The sequence below is a fragment of the Topomyia yanbarensis genome, chromosome 1, assembly GCF_030247195.1.
Source record: "Topomyia yanbarensis strain Yona2022 chromosome 1, ASM3024719v1, whole genome shotgun sequence".
Classification (NCBI taxonomy): Eukaryota; Metazoa; Arthropoda; class Insecta; order Diptera; family Culicidae; genus Topomyia; species Topomyia yanbarensis.
Genome location: NC_080670.1, coordinates 216,275,758 through 216,303,269, shown reverse-complemented (window position 1 = coordinate 216,303,269; position 27,512 = coordinate 216,275,758). Strand labels below are relative to the sequence as shown.

General features: G+C 39.7%; 1 protein-coding gene across 4 annotated transcripts; it reads left to right on the top strand.

Annotated features, from left to right (window-relative positions):
* LOC131692704 (palmitoyltransferase ZDHHC8) lies at positions 1–26,617 on the top strand. 4 transcript variants are annotated; one of them, XM_058979919.1, is made up of 10 exons: positions 1–191; positions 308–763; positions 6,800–6,921; positions 12,408–12,565; positions 12,624–12,799; positions 12,860–13,054; positions 13,121–13,400; positions 14,627–14,683; positions 16,304–16,779; positions 22,449–26,617. In XM_058979919.1, exons 2-10 carry the CDS (start codon positions 672–674, stop codon positions 23,470–23,472), a joined length of 2,580 nt encoding a protein of 859 aa, XP_058835902.1. In that variant the 5' UTR covers positions 1–191; positions 308–671; the 3' UTR covers positions 23,473–26,617. The 4 variants fall into 4 exon arrangements, with proteins under 4 accessions (XP_058835902.1, XP_058835893.1, XP_058835921.1 ...); XM_058979910.1 differs by lacking the exon at positions 1–191 and having other exon boundaries at positions 217–763; XM_058979938.1 differs by lacking the exons at positions 1–191; positions 14,627–14,683 and having other exon boundaries at positions 217–763; positions 13,121–13,331.
* Positions 26,618–27,512: the final 895 nt, after the last annotated feature.

The window sequence follows — 27,512 nt, the reverse complement described above, 5'->3', positions numbered from 1 at the left end:
GTCAGTCAGCCATCATGATGAACTTTCATGACGGCGAAGGTTCAACTTTTTTCTTGCCCTCGCGATATCTGCCAGGCAGCCTTCTTCTAGAATGTAGAGTTTCTGTTACTGGTTACGGGTGTTGCAAAAATACGGATTTCTAGGCTGCGAAAACCTCCGGAATAGTGCGTGCGGAGCCGCGGAGTGTGCGAGTGAGTGAAAAGTGGTCAAGTGGAGGAGGACCACGAACTCTTCCCTGACTGACACGGGAGATAGAGAAAAAAACACGATTATAGGTGAAAGAATTTTCCCTTTTTGGCATTCCAAGAAATGAAAAAATGGTGAATCAACTTCGCGGATTTCGATAAAAAAAAATGGATAAAGAGTCGAGTAGATTAGTGAGTGATGAAAATTTTGCGCAAAAATAGTGCAAAATTATGGTCATAGCAGCCTGTGCAGAAGGAAAAATCTACTACTACTGTGTAGATAAATCACGAAGAAAACAAAAACAAAGAAGCAAGTGGATTTAGATAAATAAAATCCAACAGCAATCTCAATGAGGTGGAAAACGGAAATACCCAGTGCGAACTGATTGATTGAATAGTAAAACACAAAGTTTAGGGTTTTTCAAGGGTCTTCGGAAAACCTGGAAAAATTGTTTTAGCGGGTAACAGTAGCAACAGAGAAAGAGGATGCCGAAATGTGATGTTAAAACTAGGTATATTCCGGCGACCTTCGCCTGGACATTGTTGCTGGGCACGACGTTTCTGTTTTTCTACTATCCGTGAGTATTATGTTTCCTATTAATTTATCCTTGACCTGGCATAAGGTATACAAATGTAGCGAACCGAGTATCGCGAACTAATAAATAACAATTACAGTCCGGTTACTGAATCATTGTGCTTGCTCGTTCACACAGGTGGTGGCTAATCAATAATCATATCACACTAAACGGACGATTATATCACAAAACTTCATACCGTATCTATTATTTCTTTCAATACATGGACGACATAGCTTACTTAAAGTCAAGTTGACTCCATGCAATCAATCTACCAACCGTATTATCGATTATCGCTGCTATCAATATCAGTGACCTTTTTTTTCTTTCTCATGAGTTGGACTAAAAAGTTTTCCAACGGACAGAGGGTTGAACGCTCTCGAATCCTATCATCACATATGCTTATGTCTCAAAGCTTATGGGACTGTTTGCAATCATAAATAATGAAACTGTGTCGCAATTTCTGCTTCGGATCCATAATGCAGTTTCTGATAAACGCAGTGGGCGCATACTTGTGTTACCGAATAAACTAGGAAATGTGGAAGGATTCACTACTGTTCAGTATCTATTTATCTAGCGGATTATGTCCAGTATAAACTATTACTAATCGCATTTGTACCAATTGGAATCTTTCTCTGGACTTGAATTGCAAGTCTATTGTTTATAATATTGTAGTGACAAATTATTGTTCATGTTGGCATATTACGTCAGTCAGGTTCTAGTTCCAACATTGTTTATCCGGCACTTGTTTGGCAAAACTTGTTCACGACACGATCTGAACCATTCATGTACAGAATGGGATTATGATCCTTGGAAAGACAAGGTTCTACATAGCAGAACTCTGTTCACATGTGACACAAAAAAGGCCTGTTGTAAGATTCAAACAGATAGTTCCGTCACTGAAGCAGTACCGTGACCCATATTGAAAGCAGCCCATGAATAGACAGATTTTTTAAGCCGTGCTCTGACGCTCCGTCGGTGAGTCAGGGTAGCATTCTTTTTTATCTGTTGTTATGAGTATGCATTTTTGCGATAGGATACAACAATAACATTTAGCAAGTTTAAATTTCAGTCTTATATAAAGACAGGCCATGCAATCACTTTGAAATGATCAACTTTTCAATCGAAGGTTGGAAAGCCAAGGGTAATATTTATTCCATTCACAATCAGTAATATAAAGACCTAATAAAGACCAGAAAATGTCTCTATATGCGTGTGTGTATGTAACCGATTTGAACAAACTTAATTTCAGGCAAACGGTATAACGCTTCCATAGGCATCGGAATTGCGGTTCCGGATAAATAGTAGAAAAATATGATCACACAGTGATTTTCCATATAAGTTCGTGCAACCATAACATTAGATGGTGCCAAACTTATGAACATAGGCACCAAAGGACTTGGCTTTGTTTTGTTTTTCAACACATTACTAAACTACGACAGTTTTTGATGTCCCGCCAGAAATTACCAAGTACCTGAGTTAATATTACCCCGATTTCTCAAAGAAGTCTTCACCCCGTTCCCAAAACGTAATTTCAATTCAAATGAAAAATACAATGCTTCCACTGACAGTTATTAATATTTATCCCAATCTGTCGTTGCTTGTATTTCCCATTCAAAACGAATCGGATCAAAAGTTTTCGGAAATTTTAGTTTGGACCATGTTGGCACAGCTCATACGCACAGTATAAACCTGCCAACTTTCGTTATCGGTTGTACAATTCGCACTTGGCCTTGAAACGGCAAAACCCTACCAGAAACCGCAGCTAGACTCTTACTCGTGCTTTCAACAGAGTAGTAACAGTAATGATCGAATTCGGTCTGAAATATTCCTTTTATATTGTTGGATGAGCTTTGTATGACGCTTATGAGTATAGAAATGGGGTCTGTTGGGGAAAATCTTGCCCAAATTTGCGAAAATTGTATCTGTAGTATTAAAACACATATTTGACAGCAATTGGCACTTATTTAAATCGATTAGGGGGTCGAATTATGAAAATCCACCAACAATTAACGAAATTTATGCAAAAACATCTATTTTCTCACAATAATACGGATTTTTGTAAAGTGTATAATTAAAACACTTAAATAAATTTTCTAACAATTTTTAAGTTAAACTTGCATGAATAGATTCATAGATAAATAACGGAAATATATCAATTAACAACGCTACGATCGTTTAATATTATGCCACACTTTTGTGACGCGGGTTCAATAACAAATTTCAGTTTTACACATAGCCCCAGGTCCATATAGTCGAGTAAAGCATTTTCTAGAAAGGACGCCGCGGGTTGTTGATTGTAGCCGCTTCCCACCCCAGTTTAAATCCAGGTCGTTGAGATTTTCTGAGGAGAAAATTCTGTGATCTCGTCTCCCATCGGAAAGGAAATGGGTCTCGGTTCATGTGTTGATGGGCCGATATTTAGGGCAGGGATGCCACATTGAAATCTGCGTTTCGGCCAAAAAATCTTTTTACCATCTGTGAAGACTAAAACAGGAAAAAAATCTGTGATAAATTTCCAAAAAATCTGTGAAAAATCAATATCAATATCAAATTTTGGCATTTTTATCAAAATGCCAAAAATCTGTCATCTGTGATAAACAATTGTGAAAAAAATCTGTGACATTACAGAAAAATCTGTGAATATGTAACCCTGATCTAGGGTCTAGATGGTGGAATCACCTTTCTTGCGTCGATGATAGGAACTCAGTGCGAACGTAGACCGACGAAAAATAAATACGAATAAAAATGTTAAATAACAAAAATGATGCATAACAATGCGGAATTCCCTGGCATATTCGACACCTGATCAGGGTGGCACACTACATCATAGATTACTCAAACCATGATCAAAGAATTACGTTGAAATCGGTATCTATTTTACAATTTTTACGCTAGCCTTGTTATTAGACTGATTTAGGCACAATCCATTCATTGTTGGCCGAATAATAAATGGAATTGTGTACATCCTGAATAATGAAATTAATAAAGGTTCGTTTTTCCTCTCTGCTTCCTACACAAGAATCAGTAAAATAACAAAAATCGAATCGAACAATACATTTCCACGTCTATACCATTTGAGCCAACGTATTGAACAAAGATATATAATGTTCCTCTAACTAATGGGTTCAAATGAAAATTACACTAATTTGTTTCTCATATTCGTGAATAAAGTGTCGTGAAATCTGGAACATTCACGTTACGAAAACCGGACCGTGCCCAAAAATCATGTGTTAGGCGTGCCCAGGTTTTCTTTCGTAGCACCCACATAACGCATTTATATCCAGAAATTGAACGCCAAAACAGTCACTAATCGTGTTCGTGAAATAGTTCACCAAACCATGAGATACCGATACACTTTCATGTTTTATTATGTTATGTTCATATTGTTGTCGCGTTACTACTCGTAAAAAATCCGATAGCAATGTCATGAATAAAAAATGATTATAACGTACATAGGAATTACTAAAATCGTGACTACTGACTCCTGACTAGTTCCTAGAACTGTGAACATGAATCACATTACTCCACGCGAAATATCTGAGAGTGAATTCATGACCGTGAATTACATTATTCTTCTAGAAAAAACCGACAACAAACTCTTGAATAAATATAATATCATTACGAAAATCATTATCAACCAGTCTTCCCAAATGAACATCGCACACAAAGTCATCACTAGCGTAGCCTCTTTTTGCCTTGTGCGAATCGTTCTCGTATATGCACCCGATGTACGTACACGGATGTTTAAACTAGAGTTTGCACATCGTTCACTTGGGTTAGATGTTCGAGGCGAACTGGTACATCGAGACGAAGCATGTTTGAGGTTGAACGCGTGCACGAAATTTTGAACACAGGCGCAAACTTGTCGATGTTCATGGGAAGTCTGTTGTCGACCTCTTGAAATCATGAATATTATTCAATTCTCGGCCGTCGATATAGTTAATACATAGGGTTACTGCGCCCTAATTCATCTTAGCTCCTCTATTCATCCCACCCGTTTGAATGCATTAGTTAGAGATGCGTCTGCTATCTCTATGCAACGCATTAGCTCAAATGGTAAGATGAAGAAGGGTACCTTGTACTCGACTTTTCGCTTTGCTCAAACGCGAGCATTTTACATTTTCCAGGCAAAAATTTTACCTGTATTGCTTCTTTGGAACGAAGCAAAGATGATGATATTCTGGATGCAGTTGAAAACTGGAAAATCCAATCAGCGACAATCGTATTTTCTTTGGTTCTAAACAATAGAATCACGTCGGAAGTAGTGCGCTGTATTCGTGCAATAATGTACTAGGTATACATACAGCGCACTACTTCCGACATCATGGACTAAAACTAAACAAGAGAAAAAACGATTGTCGCTGGTTAGATTTTCCAGGCTTAAACTGTAATGATAATACCTATTTTAGCGCAATCCAGTCGCTCTAAGTCGAGCTATCAACGAAATACAGTAATAAAAAATCAATCATTTTCCGGAAACAACCTCAGGAACCCTACTAAACATTCGAGTGTATCGCCATGTAACGTGAACTAGTTTTGTAAAAAACCAAATAATGTCCTGAGTGCAAGGTTTGGTTTTTACGTTGTCGGAAGCTCGATCACAATTTTCATAAACGGCTTATTTCACGAAATTGTAATTATTTTTTCATGAATTTATGAACAGATTTTTTCGTGTTTCAATAGAAGTGTTAACATGTCCACCCGATTACTAAACAAAAATAATACTTATTTTCCCTTAGTCAGAGTGATTCACTTTCCTCTAAAGTCAGTTAACTGTAAAGTTCTCTAATATTTTTCTCTGCTCACTATCATCCTTATCCGTTCATCAGCTAGCTATCCATCAACACCCAGTACACGTTTTAAAATTAAAATCGAGTTTCCCAAACAGGTGACGGAAAGTTTTCTTTCGCCACTCTTTGCACCACCTTCTTTCAAACATATAGTAAAACCTGCCCGACTCTATCCAATAGAAAGATGGGCATTACTTGCCCTCTCCATATCATAGTTTAATTTGTGTAAGGTTTAGTTTCGTTGGGCTTGCCCGACCAAATTTTGTCTCTATCTCATTCGATAAAGCCAATCAAAAACCTATAAATAGTACGTAGCAGCAACTAAGTGTAGTGGAACAAGTTTGCTGTTCTGTACAAAAGTCTATTCCTTTTCCATATTGCATCAACAGACCGATCTACTATTCCTATTATAATCACCTATCAGGGACGGATTCAATTTTCCACTTTGTTGCCATGCCACACTGTTTGTCCTATACGAACCCCTCCTCCTACTGGAACCTGTATGCTAATGAGAAACTTTTGGCAACATTTTAAAGCAACGACTGTAACAGACGACTACCGGGGCAGCGGCTTCACGGGTGCGGTTTCTAAACTGGTTTGGCTTTTTTCCCCAAATTAGAACATGTGATTAATTACCAACTTTGATCGTAGTGAGCGATGAGCTTAGCTGCGCTCATCGCTGCCACGCTGCATTGTTGGGGTTTCGACATTAGCCATTAGCCAGCCTTGACGCGGACAGTAGAACTGGAATGCACACATCCATCCACCCACCCAACAAGGCTTTGGTCAGGCTGACGACAACAGGTGCGGTCTGGGTGTGTGTGAGTGTTTTTTATGTTATTCGACGTCAGTCATGTTTTTCCAATTGCCTTGGACGTGAGGTACGACTATTAAAACTAATTCAGACGAGCTGCGGGCACGCTTGAACGAAGACATTCGCCTCGTCTAGCACTGCATATTATTTCAACTGAGTAGGGTAAGGTGGACAGTATAACAAAAACTTATGCAGAGTAGAATAATTCATTCTTCACCCCATACCTTACCTTGTGAGTGCAAAAGAATTGCAACCTGTGTCTACGACAACGACGGCGACTCTGGTAGAGCAGCATAATGACCTTTTTTGCCAGGATGGTACTTGCAAACATGTCACTCACCAAGCATAGCAATCTACATAACATGCTCTTTGCTCTTGTATAAATCAACGAAACGTAACTTTTCTCATGCCTTCCTGTTTATCCCGTTACAGATGCCGCCAGTTTTACATACATCGACACCCATGGGTACCGGCTTATCAGGCTGTCATCACGTTCTTCGTCATCGCCAACTTTACGCTGGCCACCTTTATGGATCCCGGTGTCATACCGAAAGGTGAGTTTTTGTGGTGTGATTTTGCTTATAGTAGTGAAAAGTAGTAGGACTATCGTCAGCGCAATGAAAAAGAAAGTCTTTCAACTATGAATTTAAATGCGGCGTCGCGTAATCTGACTATTTTTATGTATCCCCTTTAACAACACACGTAACTCGTGCAACATAATTATCAGGCCTATGGTTTGAGACGACGACAATGTCGTCATTTTGTCAGAGGACATAGCAATTAAAGTGAAGTATTTATATACTGGTATACCAAGCTTTAAAGGGCGATACCACTGTGGAACACGAAAAATAGGCATATTTTGGGAAGTTTTCTTGGTGCAATGAAGAGATTAATCGAGACTCTGTAAAAGTTGATTTATAATACTTATTATAAATCACATAAAATATTTCCAAATTAAAACAATTGCCACGACACGGCGGCTGCTGAAAACGCACGTACGTCGCTGGTGGTAGCAATTCTAAAGATACTGCGAAAATTTGTAAGCAGTCAAGTAAGGTTAATTCAGCAAAAAGATACATTTGTATAAATTTGGTGTGTTAGTATATTCATCAAATTTTCAATTAAATATACCGCAATTGAGATATTTTTTTCAAAATACTGAAAATTGAGTGAATATCCGAAGGCGCTTGGTAGGAGACTTATTTCGCCCCCTACATCATAACTCAAAATCTACTGGACTAATTGTCCAGGACAATCTACTTCATATTATTCCGCAGGTAACTACGGAAGCTTTTATTTACTTCGATTTTTCAATTTTTCGAAGCGCTTTGAAGCCAAAAGTCTGATTGCTATTGTAAAAATAATAATTAATTTTTTGAAAGATGTTCCCGTAGCTAGCTGGGCAATTATTTGAAGAAGAACTGTGCAAAATTTTCGAGCGATTGGTCCAGATTTTGAATTATGGTACATGCCGCATTTTTTGAGGTGCTTCCTGAAAATTCACTGTCACTCACCTAATTTCAATATTTTCCACTGAAAATTTAGGAAGATGTTGCTTAATGTTGCATTATCGTATGGAAATTAATTGAATAGATTAACATGCCCTGCGTCGCTGAAAAATCTTTATCGCACATTGTTTTATTTTGATGGGGAAGCAATGTACTCCTGATTCCCATTAACCAACAAACCAGCCCAGAGTATTCAACATCTAACGTGTGTTTTTTTAAAAGGATCGATAAGCATACTGTCAAATTTTACATTGAGAGGAAATTCTGGACAAACCATTTATCGCCGATTATTCACCACAGCAGTAAACAAAAGGGAAAATTTTCTCTTTCGTAAAATGTTAACATACATTCTCGACGAGTTACGGTTTGTGCGGAATTTTCTATCAAAGTGAATTTTGACAGTGGCATTTCAAGTTTAACGGTTAAACTGAAACGGAATACTATTTGGTTGAAAATGACTACAACGGTCTTGTCCAAAATTTTTGAGTATTTTCAACAAACGGAAAATAATGCAAAATTTGAATTTTTCTAGCATGTTCTGATTGGTTCCCATTATTCGCTGTGTGCCGACATAATTAGTTTGTGGCATCATGTCTGTTTTCGATTTACCGTTAAAGCTTTATCTATAAAAAACGGCCGCCAATTTAGCACATAGTTATTTTGGATTTGGCATCCGCATAAATCGCATCATATGGCGAGAATTGCGATAGCTCGCATATTCACCGCTAGGTGGTACTGTATGTATCAGATTATCACTAAAAATGAAAATAAAAAAAATAATGTTATTGTTTACAACTTTGTCGAATACTACGAATCAACGTAGCTTTGAAAGAAGATGCTAAACTTTTAACGCAGTGATATCTGAGTCAGTTTTGTATGGGGCCAAACAGTGTAGGTGGTGAATTTAACGAATTTTATTATTTTGCGAAACAACGGTTTGGTTTAGCTGAATATTACATTTGAAAGAGTTTTATTACATAATGGTTCAATACTTGGATGACAAATTTTAGTTCCAAATTTCCGCATAGTGGGTGCCAACACTAACTTTTTAACGGTGAGAAAAAGAAGTTAGGAGTCACTGTTTAGCCTTATGTAAAAATGACTCAGACATCACTTCGTTAAAACTTCTCCCATGAAGGCTGAATTTATTCACAGTCTTCGACAAAACTGTAGCCAATAAAATTTTCTTTCTTCTTTTCACTTGTAGCAATGTAATGCACACAGTGTCATCTGGCGATGAAAATGCGAGCTAGTGGGTTTTCTCCATCTAAATTGTCAAACAACACAAACAAACTTCAAGTGCGTTGGTCCTGTAGCTAGACTTGTCCGTTTAGGGACAAATGTAGAACAGATATGCATGGCGGAGCTAGCATTCGACTCAGGGGTTGTTGAATGGTAAGCAGGACCGCCATTCATTCCAGTTGGTCGGGGTTCAATCCCAGCCGAGGTCGTTGAGATTTTTCTGAGGTGGAATAAAAGCTGTGGTCTCGTCTTCCTTCGGAAGGGAAGTAAAACCGTTGGTCCCCCAGTCCATGAGTTGATGGATCGTTATCTAGTCCAGATAGTGGAGTCACCTCTCTGGCGTCGGTAATGCAGAAGTAGAATCCAATTTCTATACTTACTAACAAAATTCCTCCTCCCGTGATACTTGTGGAGTGCGCAGTAGTATATACGGCCTCTAGCAAAAGCATGTATCGGACTAACATTCTTTTCCTTTCCTTCCATAATCCCTCACGTGGATGGACGTTATTGTTGTGTTGCAAAGAAATTCTCCGTTCCCCACGGAATGTGCATATGTGGTTCTGTTTACGAGTCGACCCCACCCGTTCAAAAATCACGTAACTCCCCTGCCCAGTACACAACAAATCATTTATTTTCTACAGTAAAAAACTTGTTCCCTCGGGCTCTAGTATACCCCCCCCCCTCCCTATATATCACAAAATTTAACATTTTGTCTCACCCCCTGCCCCTTAAAAGTGTTACATAATTAATGAATTGTCCCTATGAAATGTACCAAAAAAAATATATTGATAAACAAACTCAGTCTACTTAAAGTCTACTCGCATCCACTGGTAATGCTGTCTCTCCAAGGCAGAACTGTCACTGTACATGAGTAGTATGGGTATTGAAACCTCTCATATGACCAATTTAAATGTCTGCTCCTAAGTGGCAATTTTTGCAGACAATCCCAGTCATCCTTCCGCTCAAAGGCCTTCGATCTAACGGGTGTCCCACATTAAATTGCATCACGGAAAAATGCTGTAGAAAATTACCTAGTGAACCGATTCCTTTTAAACTTTCAGACAAAATATAACCTATTATATATACGGAAACCCGCTTTTTCCTCATGTCTTCCTCAGACTTGACCCCCTAGAGATGCTTCCGTAGTATCTGCTTCATAACTGGCCAGTATTTTTCGATGAGACTTAGTTGCGGTGCATTGGGCCATGTCATTGGGTATGAAAGTGATCACGTTGGCTTCGTACCACTCCACGACAACATTTTAATGATGGCATGAAGCTGAATCCGGCCAGAAGATCGTGGGCTCCTCGTGTTACTTCAACAGAGGAAGCAGAAGCTGTTGTAGACACTCCTTGAGGCAGAACGTTTACGGTTCCGGTAGTCACGAACGGCGCGCTCCTTCTGCCACATGAGCAGATCGCTTACCAAATCATATTTTTTGTTTTGTAAAACTTTGAAAGTTTCTGCTTTCATACTTCCTACGGAACATCAAACTTGTGCTGGGAGATTAAGAACAGTAGCCTCAAAAGCTGTCGGAAGTCCGCCATGACGTAAGTTCCATCATCCATGATGAGACAATGAGACTCCGCGGGGTGGGCGTAGCGTAGTTGGTAAATCAATTGCCTTGTACGCAGTGCAACTGGGTTCGAGTCCCGACCCCGCACATAGGGTTAGAAATTTTTCATAAGAGATTTTTTTAACCCGAAGAGGCGAGTGATCTTAAGGTTAAAACCTCTATAGTCGAAATAAAAAAATGAGGCTTCGTCAGTGCAGTTTCCGAGTCCGTGACTTTTCCACCGTATTTTGCAGTTCGTGACGATTTAGAGCCTTCTGCACTTTGTACGTATACGGTCCCTCTCGGTCCTTGGCTTTTTGAACGGAGGCTCGGACAGATTCATCTTTTTGACCACTTCCCTGACCGAAGCATTGGGATTCCGCTTAAAACGTTTAAGCTCGTGATCCTGATCACTAATAGAACTTTCATTCTGATCGCATTTGTCCTTCCGTTCGATGCTCAGAGTTTGGCAGTAACGTGTAATCACACGATTCACGGTTGACTGCACGATTCCGATTTGTTTTTCGATGTTCCAATGAGAGAGCTGAGCATTTTCCAGATGCTTGCGCAGTATCAATTCGCGATCTTGTTTTTCGGGTCACGACATTCTTTTTCAATTTTTGAAGAACTGACAGCAATAAAAAAATACAATGTAAACAATACACGCTAAACTACTTCTGCCCAAATTTTCAAGAGAAAATACCCAATGGGTGATCATAGCGTTTTATCGTGATGCAATTTGATGTGGGACACCCTTTAATAATGACCAAATAACAACAATGTATTCGAGTGTAGAACGCATCAAATCTTTAGTCTTGGTGACTCAAAAAATGCATCCTAGATGCTTTGAGACCTTAGAAATAGTGTACTCTATGTGGCGCTTGAAATCCATGTTGGAATTCAAGAACACACACCATTTTGAGGGGTTTAATATCACTTTAATAACTTTGCAATTGCAAGAATTTACTACAGTTTAACAAACGCTCTAAGTCGTTTAGGTATAGTACACATATAAACGGTCCAAGGTGGCTACCCTGAGGTACTACGGAGCTGACTGAGATTGGGGATGTTATGCAGTCTTCAATCTATACTGTCATTTCTCGTTCCGGCAGATACGAGTGAAACCATATTTTAGGAAGGAACACAGTCTAGTCGGAAATTTTAAATGTTCTTATTTAGATTCTACAAATTGAAATGCGGTTAGAATGATTAATGTAATGTGTTGAAAACAAGAAATTTCGTGGAGACTGTACAAATATTGATTCTAGGCATTTTTTCAGTTCGTTCACAGAACGTCACATTGGTACAATTCAGTAAACTGGTGGGTGATATTTGTTTTTGACCCGACTCAGCTCCATAGAAGAATACTAACAAATCTTCAAATAGTTGAAAACCTATCAAACAGTTCCATCCCCCATAATCGAATCGTGTTTGATCTGTTGCTAATTTATCAGCTTATTTACGCATCTGTGTAATGTAATGTTTGTTTATTACGAACCGCAGTCGATCGAACTGAATAATTGTGGTCCGGTGAGGCAATCGGCGACGCTAAAGTGCCCCGGCTTGATAATCGAATACACATGATGGAGCAATTATTTTCTCATTTGCAGCATACACGTTTCGCGCTGATCACGACGACCTTGCAGCTTTCCGGTCATTGTTTGTTTTCCTTCCAATTTTCGTAAACTTCTCAATATCTCTTGTCAATATTCATCGTTTCGCTAAAAATTTCCAGCCCCACCTGACGAAGATCGCGAGGATGAGTTTCGCGCACCACTGTACAAAAATGCCGAAATCAACGGCATCACGGTGCGGATGAAATGGTGCGTGACATGCAAATTTTACCGGCCACCACGCTGTTCGCACTGTTCCGTGTGCAACCACTGTATCGAGGTGAGTGTGTTTAGATTATCCGGTATTTTGAGTGTACTTCAATCTTTCGCTTCCACAGACCTTCGATCATCACTGTCCGTGGGTGAACAACTGCATCGGTCGACGGAACTATCGTTTCTTTTTCTTCTTCCTGATTTCACTATCAATCCACATGATGAGCATATTTGCCCTCTCGCTGATCTACGTGCTACAGAAGGAGAAGGATAAGCTAACCGAGGTGGAACCAATTGTGTCGTAAGTAACCTTACAAATGTAATCGATACCTTCGATAGAAACGGTTCCGCTCTCTTTCAGAATGGTTCTTATGGCGATCGTTACCCTGCTGGCGATTCCGATCTTCGGGCTGACTGGTTTTCACATGGTTTTAGTGTCACGAGGACGGACAACCAATGAGCAGGTCACCGGAAAGTTCAAAGGCGGCTACAATCCGTTTTCACGCGGTTGTTGGAACAACTGCTGTTATGCCCAGTGCGGCCCGCAGTATCCAAGGTTTGCTGCAACAAATTGTGCATTACTGTTTCGCGTATGCTAAAAGCAGTTGCGTTTTCTTTTTAGTTTGCTGAAACCGCAGAAGTATGTCGCTCGCCGTTCCAACAAGGAAAACCAATCGATCAGTACGATCACGAACGACGGTGGTCCTGGTGGAGGTGGAGGCGGAGGTAATTCCAGTCGTCATCTCAACTCCCAGCAGCAGGCCCTTAGCGGCAGTGGTTCCGGCGGCAGTAGCGGTAGCCAGGGCATCTATGATAACAGTCGCCACACGCAGGTAAAAACCTATATGGATCATGGCAATGGTCACGGTATTCGTACGGTTGGATCCAGTCATTACAGTAAGGTGCGTAGTATTTGTTATCTTCCCTATATTTGCGCTTGTTTTTTTATTGAATGCCTGTCCTAAGTTCTGTTTTTCGTTGCTGTTTCTTTTCCGTTCTGACTTTCGGTTAACAATATTACACAACCTCTTTGCGCGAACTATTATGTATCATTTATAAGGTTTGTTTACCTTTTCTTTTTTTTCTTTCGTTTGGTTTTTGTAGTTGACAGAGCGATCCGTAACCTAGTGTATACTCAAAAATCCCCCATTTTCGAGAAAAAAATGTACAAAAACAATATCTCGTGTAAAAAAAAACGCCGGCAACAAATTTTCGTCGCACCACTAAAAGTGCACGCAGAGAAAAAAACGCTCGTTTTCATGTTTCGGTTTCACAAACAATACACAAAACCTACTGCTTTGCGAGAAGTTTGTTATGCTCAACAAAAAAAACACACACACACGCGTGCCTAGCTCGCTCCGCGAACACAGAGACCAGCCCCGCGGGAAGCAGAGAAGAAGCTGCTACATCACACGGCCTGCCCTAAATTTAACACCCTCTTTTATGAAATGGAACACATTCCTTTACGGACGGGGTTTCAACCCTTGATTCCTCAGTGAACACACATCTCAGTTTAGTTTCGAATTCTATTGTATAACAGAGGAACGATGTATTTTTTTTAAATTATAAAGTGACCATTTGTCCCGGTACTGAATTTCTTTGTATGTTTTAGTTGATTTTTTAAGAGTGATATTTCGTCTCTGTAAGAAAATAAATATTTTTGAAAAACCTTCAAGTTTTTTTTACTTGTTTTTCTATTACAATTTTTGTTTTTAAGTAATTAACATCTCCACTCTGATCGTGAAGTGTAGTAACTTCTTTGTCTCTGTTTCTCTGTGATCGTCGTTCACCAGTTTTGATGTGGTTTCATTTTGCACTTACTCATGAACTATCTATCACTAACGCACTTTAATAACAATTCAACAAGCAGTCTATACGTGCACACTTTATTTTCGGCTCTACGAGGTTTTATTTACGAAAAAGAAGGAAAACTATTAAGTCGATTGAACCGTTTATCAAAATTTTAACCTAAATTTAATTCACATTCTCTCAACATTACCTACTAACTAGGATACCGTTTATTATGATTTCCTTAAGTTTGTAACTGATTTTGCTCATTGGCTCAATTTGATCTTTACAACCATTCTTTATACCTTATAAATATGTCTGTACTTGTATTTTTGTATAGCTCTCGTGCTCTCTCGAATCATTTTTGAACTCTAGCAAAATGTTCCTCGAGAAGGAGGTAACGGTACCAACTAACTTATCACATTTTATATGCCAATAAAAAAGAAGCTTGGTGTTGGTTATGCGAGGTTCTATCAGCTGTGTTGTGCCTGTCCTTTTCCCCGTCAGATAAATTGCTTTTTGCTGCATGTTCTAGAGCGTTTCGAAATCAAAGGTGTTATTGATTCCAGAAATATTTCCGGAAATATGCCAGGACACTAACCTTTCTATCATACTCGAACTTGTTCGGAAAGTACACTTTTATGCCTTCCTCGTTAAGTCATTTATAGCGTGTAATTCGGTTCAAAATTCTTAGTTTCCTCATTATAAAGTACCTTCTGTTGATCGACGCGTTAGGGATTTGGTGTATTCATGACATGTTTTCTGTGGTTGTGTTATTTGTGGTCTTTTAAGGACCAGTATGGTTGTTGACACCATAAAAACTTGCTTGGATAAAGCAACATTTTGATCTAGAGGATTGTACGTTGCTTCCCAGAACACCATTTCGTGGAAAACTAATTCCAGAAATGCCATTTCTGGGAAATGTATTTCTCCCAGAATATACCATTTTCAATATTTTTTTTCTAAAAGTAGCTCATGTTTAGAAGAAGGTGTAATCTCAAATATTTTTGAATTTCAATAAAATTTAATAATTTTCCAAAAATATGTTTGTTAAGATACAATTAATTAGCTCAAAAAACTAGATGAGACGAACAAGAGTTATTCCGCAAAAAAGTTCGTTAAACATCAGTATGTACATTTGAATTAACATCTCTACGTGTAGTGCTACGTCGCTCTGCTTATATCCCTGGCATTACCCATTTAAACCTTTTTCGAAAGCGTATTTATCCTATTCCGCTTGTACTTCAGATCTTTTTCCACCTGTTGAGAATGTTAGTTTACTTATCGAACATAACCGCGAAAAGGTAAGTTCATCTGTCCAAGAATCTGAGCCCGTTCTGTGCAAAGCTCAACTAGTGTGGCTAAAACTTTCTGCTATAGCGTAGAATTCACCCAATCCTAAATCCAACCTGTAATACGCTTCTCCCTAACCCCTCCTCTTCCAGAGCTCGAAGACCTATCAAGAACCGTCCCAACAAATCCCCTCCTCAAGCTTGCGTGTCGTTCCACCGGCGCTACGTTCGAGTTCGTCTTTTTCCACGCTTCCGAGCGGAAGCAGCTACGATAGCTTGGATCTGGCAATCCACAATGGAGCAGCCCAGCTGGGTGCGCTTCACCGAGTCAGTCGTTTCGGACGACATCAGCTCGCCTTCCAGCTGGCTACCGGATCTTCTACAAGCCGTGGGCTCAGTCTTGAGGACGATGATAGCTCCGATGATAGCTTTTTCGCTTACACCAAACGCATTGCTCCGCAAATCCCGATGCTTGATCCGAAAGTTTGAAACGAAAAATCCCGAAGCTTGATAGCCATCTACAGATGGATTATAAATGCTGGCTTGATTTAGTTTTTTTTCCGTACGAGAATGCCTTGTATTTATGTGGAATTATCTGAAAGTATATCTGTATATTTAAATAGTTGTTTTGATGATAATAATTGATTAAGAAAAAAAAAATGATTGCCACACCTTCGAATGTTGGTCCAATTTCTAATCGAAGATCTCATTATCATCCACATTAGCTATCACCGGGTCGGGAGTGCTCCGACATTGACATGGAACCGCAGGCATCGCAAAGTCGGGACTGTGAACCGACACCACCTCTACAGCGACACGGTTCCAAGAGTAATTTCTTCCTACCACCGATTGATGGTAACGGAGGAATCAACATAGGAGGTGGTGGTCAGGGTCAAGGTAGCAACGGTGGTGGTGATTCACCACGACACATACGGATGTACCATCCACGACACAGTCCGCATCCTCGCCAACGAGGATTGGATCCGTCTCGAAGCTTCACGCCGGAGGGCCTATCACCGGATCAGCCTCCGCCGATGATAACTATTCAACAACAGCAAGCCCAACAAATGCAACAACAACAGCAGCAGCAGCAAAATCAGTCCGGTATGCCACGGGGCACTTCGGCAACACCGACAATGCAGCAGCGGATCAAGGCTCTCGGTGTAGCCACACCTCTGGCGTTGTCTAGTCCTGTTAGGAGGTATGTTAAACGTTTTTTCCCAATAATTCCCATTCATTGAGTTACATTATATTTCCAGTTAATTTTATTAGAAATTATTCGAATATCATGCATCCAACAATCCAGTGTAAATTTTTCTGATTATTACTGACGTCTTATGTTGCTTGTTTCTCTTTTTTCTCTTGAAATGACCCCCGATTCCATCGCGTTTCTTATTTTATCCTACTCGATAAACCCTCCCCCAAAAAAACGGCACAGATGGACGTAAGCCGGAGAAAACCTAATTCTTAATCAAACAATAGACTAAGTTACGGTCGGTAGCTGGGCCAACGTCATCGGTAACCCATCCACACAAGTCGTACAAAACCTGAACCCACCCAACCACAAAGTCTCTGTTCCGCGTGTTTTTCTTTTTATCTGGAAATACACCGAAAGGCACCGCGCGCGGATTTGATGACGACCTCCGTAGCATCGTAGGAGCATGCTTTCTCCGGATGTTTGAAAAGACAACTGCATGAAGATAGGCATTGGGTACCGATTAATTTTAGCCTAATCTACCGGTCCTCGTCGGTCGGTTTTCAGAACCCTACACATCGCCTTTTTTTGTTCGAAATGTTAAACGCTCCACTATTCTCCACATCGGGACAGAAACGCCCTGACGCATATTGCCGTCAACGACAACCACCTGCCTTGCCACTGGTAATTGAAAATAGTGTTTGAGGCCAGCTCGGTTCTGTTCGTTTGGGCAACCAATTTGTTGTGCAGTTTTTGTATGTTTGAGTTGTTTTGATGTAGTTCTTAGGTCGGTAGAACGCTAGATAACGCTTGCTCCACGCCAGGCAGTGGTCTCCATCTACTCATTCTAGGATTAAGTTTCGATATCAACGATCACGGCAAGCACTTAACGAGTGATCATTAGTTCAAGTATACAACGCGTAGCATGTCATAATGAAAATATTAGCACTACGAACGCAAAGCGGTACTATTACCTTGAGTATCAACATTTAGGAAATTCTGCATTCTGAGCTCGAGAGTCAGGAACTCGGTATCGGAGTCTCTGATTTCTGATTACTGAACTATGAAATCTGATTTCGGAGCTGCGAACACCGGAATATATTTGAATATGGCCTTGTGTCCCAGTATTCGCGATTCTAAACTGTATATTCTGGACTCAAGTCTCTGAGTACTCAGGAACTCAGAACGCTGATATCTGGTCTCTGCAGCTTGGACTCTGTACACTGAACTATGTGATCTACACTTCGAATTTTAAACTAAACCCATCAAACAACGAAAGCTAACCACGCCTTTGATACGAAAGAATAAGCCGAAACTAGAAAGATTCAAGCTATTATTCAACTAAATTATTTGTTGTGTAAATTCTTGTCACTGGACTCATTTTGAACCGAGAACATGACACCATGGATAATGTACCTTCTCATCTCATAATATCAGAAGCTAAAAACACACCCCTTGTTAACAGCAAATCCTACTCGCATCGCTCTGTTACTTATAAACTGTAGAAATAACAACGTCTCGTAGCCCCTTACTGTGGCTTAAATGAGTGAACCACAAAACAAGGTGCGTAAACTAACGCAGACCTACATTAGAGCAACAGTGCGCGAGGTGGAACAGTTGATATAGGTGAAAATGAAAGTGGAGTTTACGGAAGTATTCCATATCCAACTACACCATACTCGCAATGTGGTGCTGATGCCGATCCATAGTTTAGCTGACGCAAAATGCTTAATTGTGAAGAACAACATGCAATAAGACGTAGTATATGAAAATGTTAAAACAGAGGTTTTCTTCTAATCTGACTTTCAATTGCAAATCATCTCTGACGAAACAATCCGTGCACTATACAGACCGTCTGGTTGAGCACGGTCAGCGATTAAATTTCGTTGCAGCATGGGGTACGATTTTTTCTTCCAAATTGATCAGCTTAACTAATTCAAAAAACTATATAAGTACTATGGGCAGACGCCCACGTGCCAGGTCTATAACTAGACGGCACAATATGGTAAGCCATGCGCCAAAACTGCTAAGGAACATTTATTTTCCACAATCAACAATAACAAACAGCCATAGACATCTGCTGCTAAATCAAAAATTGCCAGAAAACCAAAAATGCTCGACAACCCCAATCCAACAGCTAGCACACCTAGCGAGTAACAAACGAAAAGAAAGACGGTTATACCAGAGTCGCCCAGAACCTAAAAAAAAACAACAAAAACCATCAAACACCTCAAACAGTGAAAACCAAAACTACTCTAGCGAAGACGACATGGACGTACACGGGAGCGAGTAAGAGCGCACTCGGAACTCCAGTTTCTCGCTTCTGAATTGACTATGGATCGCTGGACAATGAACGCAGGACTCCGAACACTGGATGCCGAATTCGGCGATCTGAACCTGGGTCTATGGTTAAGAATGCGAGACATTAGACTCAGAACCCTAGTCACTTTTCTAGATTCATTTTGTTACACTTCATTATGGATGTTGGATTCGGGTCCCTGAACTCCGATATCTGTATTCTCTGTTCTGGTCTTTGTTATCTGAGCTCTGTTATTTAAAAGCTGTCCTCTGGACTTGGGACTCTCTCGAGTCTGATTTTTTTTAAATATGAGGTCTGAGCTTTTGACTCTGAAATTCTGGACTTTACACTCCGATTTCTGAAGTCTAGCAGCTGAATTCTGGGCTTGAAACGTAGGAATCTAGTGACTCGGTACTATCTTATGCATGCTGATTTCTTTAATCTGGTCGAAAAGTTTTTAGACTAAATTCAAGCATTTATTCTACAGTATAAACAAGCACAAAAATGTCTACCAATACATTTGTCACACTAACAAGCTGGAGTTACATAAATCATTCGCTAACCTTTTTGGATTACTCAGCATAAAAGAAATTCTTATAGCGTTCAAAGACCAGCCAATCTTGCTGCAATTATTTTCAAGATTTTGAAGGATTGTCATGAAGGCAAAAAGTCGGTCGCCCATCAGAATTTAGCGCCAATCTGAAGAAAACTGCCTTGGGCGCAAAAACAAGGTTGAACAATCAGCGCACAAATTGACATCAAAATTTGATATTTCAAGCTCAACTGTCCACTGTATTAACGTAAGCGAGCACCAAAATAGATAGCGAAACAACTCGAAATAATACCAATTTGCTGCCGTACATTTCACCGTAAACACTTTACGAATGGAAATGTCGATGCACATGGTTATATCAGTAAATGCTTGTCGAATTTGAAGCAATTCATCGAAAAATATCACAGTTGGGAAGAAATCATACTTTGGCCGGATCTGTTAAGACGCCATTAAGCGAAAAAACGACGGATTAGCTGAATAGAAAAAAATTGGACAAGGTAAAAGTACACTTTAAATTTACGCCACTTTATAGATAAAATGAAATACCCATTAAGAAGAATTTTTAATTTGATGTTTTGTTTCCAAATGACGTGCATTGAAATTATTTCAAAAACTTTCCGAACACATGTTAGATTTGCTGTATCGATTTTGTTGGCTATTTTCGGTAAATTTAAGACTAAGAGAAACGAAAGCAATAAAATTGAAAGACGGATAGATATTCTAGAGTGAATCAGTTATAATCTTAGAACGGCAAAGTAGGACTAGGCAGGCTCATATGGACATGATCGAAAGGAAATGTGAGAATCCTTTGCCTTCTGCTAAGTAGGAGTTTGGCGTTGCACCCAGATCTACCGCATGGTCATTGATAGACCATTACTCATCATCATGCTTTACCGCCAACGCCGGAAGAAGAGACTCCTCGCCCAGAACGACCATGCGATCATTCTTTTCCCCTTCTGTTAGCATCAAACCATGAAGTAGTTTTCCGTTCTAAGTTTATAACTGATTCACTCTAGAATACCTATCCATCTTTCAATTTAAGCAATGAAATCATTTCTCTTAGTCTTAAATTTGCCGAAAATAGCCAACAAAATCGATATAGTAGTACCTTGCAGCAATTAAAACATGGTAGCACATGTTAGATTTGACGGGGCTTTTGTTTCTCGCTCATGTTGAAGCAAAATCAAACAAATTTTATTTCAAATCAATGAAATTACAGCCATTATTTTTCAGAAACAGCTCATGCAGAAAACAAGGTAAAATTCCATAGAAACTCGTAATTACATTTAAAATATGCTACTGATTTATGCTATATTGTGCCCTAAGAAGAGAAAATTTGGTAAATACCAATATTTCTCGCCATGGCGAAATTTTTTGGTGAAACCACTCTTAGTGCGTGAAGGACACAAATCGTAACTTAATAAAGTCATGTGCTGCGTTTTGACTTCGTCTCATCAGAATCCATCACTAACTTAAAACCGAAATAATTTAGCGCTGGATTAACGCTAGATCCAAAAACGGAAAAACAATTTGTGTTTCGAATTAAAAGACTGGCAAAACGGTCAAATTCAAAAATGTTCATCCGTGAAAAAACCCTTTGAAATTAAAAAAAAAGTGTTCCTATGTTTGACCTCAAATGTCTTAGAGAATGTCATGAAACATCGAGATCTCTTGTCATCTCGAAATATTTATTTTTTTTCGAAAATTGCCTTCATAGGATTATGTTTAGTCGGGACTTGGAAAGGCACCTTATAATTTAATTTTTATACAAAATCGCGATCTGGCATCATCTCGTAAAAAAATGAGAGTCCTATTTTCAACAAAATGGTGTGTTTTATAGATGTCATCAAACAATATTCCGTATAGCATATCATACATCATATCGGTGAAAGAGCAACACAGTTCCAAAACACACAACGTATTGAATAGTTGAAATATTAAAGAACATTGTTTTGCACGGAAAGTTCAAAACAATGTTCTTTAATATTAATATATTAATATCTCTTGATTTGCTCTGAGATTTATTATGCCATTGTTGGGGATAGGTAAAATGTGAGGGATGAGCGATGTGTATAAAAATGAGAAGTGAGATGTGATTAGTACCACTGAGAAAATAGAGGTGTGAGATGAAAGCAAAGTTGTTAGACAAGAGAAGTTAAGTGCGCGAAATGTAAGATAATATATTGAAGCAAGAGGAGAGGTGAGAGTACATTGATGAGAGGTAGATGGTAATAAGAGGCATGATATGACAGAGAATGACAGGTGAGATATCAGAAGGAATGGATAATAAATGAGAGTTAAGTAGTACGAAGTCTGAAAACAAAGATGAGACCTGTGAGGCGTTGAAGTAAGAAGTTAAAATGAGATGAATAGTAAGAAATGAGAAATATTAATAAGTGTGTGACAGGTGAGAAGAAATAGAAGAAGAGGAGAAATGAGACATGAGTGGCTTTTTTAGTTGTTAAGTTTCGATCTTTATTATGAGTACGCTATTTTGCTATAAAATTTGAACTGTAATTTTCTCGTTAAAATAATTTAATTATTTTTTACTATGGATTATTATATCTTTTTGGGTAAATCTATGCCTCAGAAAATGTTTAGCTAACTTGATAATATCGCATACTATTTGTCAAAAAAATATATCGCTTCGCTCGAAGATCCGCATTTTTATTGCTCAGTATATGCCGTAAATATAGCGGCTAAATGCTTCCCATTATCTAAAAGATATTTTGCTAGAATTCTTCGCTCAGTAGAAATTTCTTGATTCTACACCCCCAATTCTTTTCGCGGTCTAAAACAATCTCTTTTCCTCTCATCGTCTAGATCGAATCCTGGTACGCCAACCCAACCCCGACGACCAGATTTCATCGGAGTGAACATGGTCAACCAACAGCAGCAGCAGCAACCAGGTGCAACCTATTACGATTTTCCCCTCCAGCAGCAACAACAGCAAGTACAGCTTCATCAAACGGGTCTTCCACCAGTGCATCCCTATCATCAGCAGGCGCCAATGTCCCAGCAACAGTCACAATACCCGATGATTCACCACAATGGTGGGCTGCCCCAGCAACAGCAGCAGCAACAACAGCAACAGCAAAGACCTCCGAACATTGTCTACCACCACGGAAGTCCTCAGCGACGTTATCTCTCCGAGGGAGAATTAGCTCGCCAGGGAGCCGAACTGTCCTATGCTAGGAGTAACCAAACGGTGGACAACATTCGCGAACTTGCTGGAAGTCCCCAGCGGGGAGTTTACATGTGGAAGGATACCTCGCCTGGTTTCAGCAACGGAAACGGAACAGCCAATCAGACGCAACAACTACTCAGCAATCAGACACAATCTCCAGGGGTATTCGTGAGTATGGCTCAATCTGTCTACCAGAACACACCCAGTCCAACAGCACCTCAACAGCAGCAGTCGCAACAACTACCCCAGTATGGTAGCGTTAGTGCGGCCCGCTATCAACTACAGCAGCAACAGCAGCAGGCCAGCATGAACAGCTACCATCCGGCACTTCGCGGTGGTGTCCCAGTGTTTCCTCCTCAACCCCTTCCAGCTTCGGCAGTACCAAATGTTGTTACTGCCACAGGCAATCCAGTCGCACAATCTGCCAACGGTCCGCAGGCTCCATCGCCGCAGATCAAACGGAAGGCCATCCCTACCAGACCGATGTCGTTTGTGAGGGCACTCGAGATGACTGACGCAATCGAGATGAACCCGACCGACGGTAGCAGCAGTAGCGGGCAGCAGCAACAACAGCCGGGTGGGCAGTCCGGACGGGCAACTACTCCGACGCCACCGGAACGGGGTAGCGTGTACGATATGAACTACGAGATTTCCGTATAACAAGAGCAGCCGGTGGTGAAGCAGCAGCAGCAGCAGCAACAGTAGTAGCAATAGTTGTAGGCAACGACTTGGTAATTAGTGGTGGTAAGCGTGCAAGAATTGTCGTTTGTTGGTAGACGCCATGGTTGTTTTGTTTGGGTTTTTATATTTATTCTTATTTCAATTGTACAGTTCAATCCCTCCTTACGGTAGATTTCTAGCGTGTATGTGCCACGTGATTTTAGTTATGGCAGTCTTGTCTTTGTTTTACACAATAGTCTAACGTACTAACCTGTGCTGTTGTCTAGGGCGTGTACAGTTGGTTTACTATAGTGGTAATATTTTCGGGGAACGAAAGAAAGAGGTGCCATTGCTGGGACGCTTGACTAGATCGCTCGGTTGAGTGATCTACCACCTATTAGAAAAATCATAGGATAGGTTTCTCAAGTTATGTAATGAATTGGTCAATCTGGACTGTAGCATGAGTAAAGACCTTATACATACATTTTTTCGAATATTTTTGTGTTATACCTATAGTTATTCTGCATTACGGCGGATACTGTATTTTCAAATCGAGAATCTGTCACATCCGATAGAATATAGACGAAGTGTGAAATATTATTCCATCTAGTTTAAAATCGGCGAGGTCGTTGAGAAGTACGATTCGCCTTTCTAATTTCTAAATTGAAGGATATTTGTGATCTTCAGTTAAGATCATTAAACTATTACATTTATGTATTGACAAATACAGCAACTGCCACCAGCTTACTAGTGTGTCCAACAGGCATTGTAATGAGCAGATTAGACACACTTCCCTTTCGTGTTTGATGCGTTGCCACGCTCAAAACACGCTCTAAAAACAGTTAATAGCTTTGTATTCTTGTTTCGTTGCTAATAGTGTAAATATATTGGCGCTGTAAGGTTATTCCCTACTCGCGTGATTTAGTGTGAATTACGATGCCTGGTACCCAGAAAATGTTATCACTTGCCAACGGTTCGCTTTACACAAATTTAACTGATTAGTTTTAGTAACTGCTCATCGAACTCCGCCCTTCTTAACGTTACTTCGTACTGCGACCTTAATATTTGGTTACCCTCCCTCCCCATCGAGGATTATTGTTCTGTTTTTTTTTTTGTTTGAGTTTTGTTAAAATGATCAATGTCGCTGTGTTTCTAGTATATGTGCACACTCAGAGTGTACCTATGTGGGATAGGTATCCACCTATGAATGGTAATAGTGCTGCTAGCGAGTAACGATTAACCTATTCCAAAGCGATTGTTGGTCTCCAGCGAGGGATCCTGTAAACCCCCTCAAGAAAGTATATAGACCCACATACTTGTAAATAGATTCTTCATAGTAAACACACTCACACGTCCTTTTTCACTGACGCAAATACAAATACAAACATTCATTGTAATCTTAGGAAAAAAACAAAAACAAAGCAAGTCGTATGTATGTCCGATATGAAAACGAACAAATTTATTAATAAAGAACTGCTAGGTATGAAATCTGAAGGTGATTCTCCGGAAGCGCCAAAGGTTGCCAAATAACAGCCAGGGACTACACAAGCCTAGGGCATTTAGGTTCTATTCAGTACACACGGAACTTCGGAGTGAACGATTCTTTAATGAACAGTTGAATGATGATTTGGAGAAGGATGCATTCACTGCCCGTGTTGTTAGAGGGTGTTCAAAGTTCCACTCGCAAAATAGTTTCCCGCCCCCTTCCGAGATTGAAAAAATCTACATCACACGGTAGCCAATTAAGCAGAAGCTAGAGCAGCGACCATTTTGTACACGTGTATAACTGTTAGTTTATTATGGAATTCTTTCTGAACTCGGAAATTTTCCAGGATCACGCAAAGAAGATGAAATGGTTTTTATGAGGTAAGGTTAAAGTTTTATCAAACGAGTAAAAGCAAAAGATTGACACATATGTCTCAGTTGATGATGAAACCGAGAAAATGATAGTTAAATGTATTTATTAATAAATTGTATAGTAATTGTACGCATGATGTTCGCGATATAACACCTCCATAGCATCACTTTCGGTTTGCAATGTCATTGATTGGAACTATCAAAAATCTACCTTGGAGGAAGTGAAGGAAAGGAAAACTATATTAAGAGGATGTTTTAACGAGATAAATACTAACCTTGTTTGAGTAAAGTAAAGCATACCTACAGATTAACGGGCACAACAAGAGAATGCGCAATCACCGACAATAGTAAGTTGCAGTAACCGATCCGACAGATAGCGCTTGAGTCTGTTCCTATGTGTTACGTTTTTTTCTGTTTGTTATGCTGAAATATCGTTTTTCTTTACTGGATCTTTAAGTGTTTGATATGAGGTCATTTGGCATAATGGAAACAACGTTGTTAGCTAAAAACAATCAGGGGACCGTTGTTAGTTCACGCGAACCTCTCCTAATAACTGAACGAAGAGCAGTTGGGTGTGGTGATGATCATTTCAATTGTCCCAGTAAACGAAATGGTGACCGAGCAGGTTAAAATAGATGCAGGCATGTTATAGGTTATTGAAACTTTGTTCTAGGCTTCTGGCCGTTTACTTCAAATATATAGTGTGGGCTGTAGAAGACACTGGTGGTCGATGAGTTCCACTAATCCATTGGTCTCTCGGGATTTCGAGATTTCTGCTGTTTACATGTTATTACCAAGACTATGTTGGTCGCTATTACGGTACGTAAAAAGCTGGCTACACTGATTGTTGAGCTCACCTTTAATAATGTAATACGAAAAATTTGAATTAACAATATGCATTCAAAGGCTTCCCACAGAACTTGGATCCAATGTGCCAATTGACCCCACATACAATAGTACTGATCCATTGGCAACTGTTCTCCGTAACTCACAAAATAATGTCTATAACGCGGAACAAATCGTGTTTTTTTAGATTGTGTTCAAGACAAACAAAAACTAGTTATATTTGTGGAAAGTTAGTAAAGAAATAAAACAGATTCACGAAAGAGACAAACCGAGTCGGTTGGGTGTTTTACAAGCAAGTGAACAAAAATAGAATTTGACGATTTGAAAAAGGATATAATGATACAGCAAACAGCTGAAAACACTTATATATATGACAAAAGAAACTGTAATATTTCACTGTGAATATATACATATATATGAAAATAAAAAAAAAGTGAAGAAACTCTGTAGTATGTGATATTAACTCGAATAGATATAAAAGAAAGGAGAGCACGTGATCAAGTATGCTGAGCAATGTAGAACTTCATATAGGGGAAACTGAATTGAAACTGAAAAAATGTATCAAAAGCGTCACCTCTAGCGAACAGTATACAAACAAAAAATACTACCTGTGCCGCCTGAGCCGCGCCGCTCTAATGTGTAAGTGTAACATATGGACACAGCAAAGTTTCCTGGCCCGCAATTGCAAGTGAAATAAGTGAACCACAAAATACGGGAGAACAAAACCCCGAATAATTTTTCGCAAACCCGTCTTAGATCTACAGTGCGCAGGGTGGAGCGGTTGATCAAGGTGAAAATGGAACTTGTGCTTACAGAAGTGTCACACATACAACTACATCACACGAGACAAGTAGTACTAATAACGTTCAACTCCTTAGCCGAGGCAGAATGCTTCGCAGCGAAGAACAACATGCAATACGAGGTCGAATACGAAAACGTCAAAACCAAGATCCCCGTGTATATGGACAATGATCTTACGGAAATTCGCCTCCACGATTTGACACCTCGTACTACCATATTAAAAGATTCATGTCGAAAAATGAAGAAGTGGAATCTGTCACAAACGACACTTGGAGAAACTTTTTTCCTGGAATTCTCAAAGGTGTTCGAATGGTCAACGGTGTTCGAGTGGTGCGGCTGAACCAACTTACCTGCCGGGCAAACGATATTCTACAGTATCCCCAAGCCTACAAACGTAGGGAAGAAAAAAATAAGAAGAAAACTATGCCAAAATCTCACGAAACAAAAAGCACCAAACAGCCAACAGCGAAAATTAGAGCTCTTCTAACGGCGAACACGAGCAAGGAAGAAGGTAGACGGAATGATCAGCCTGCGGT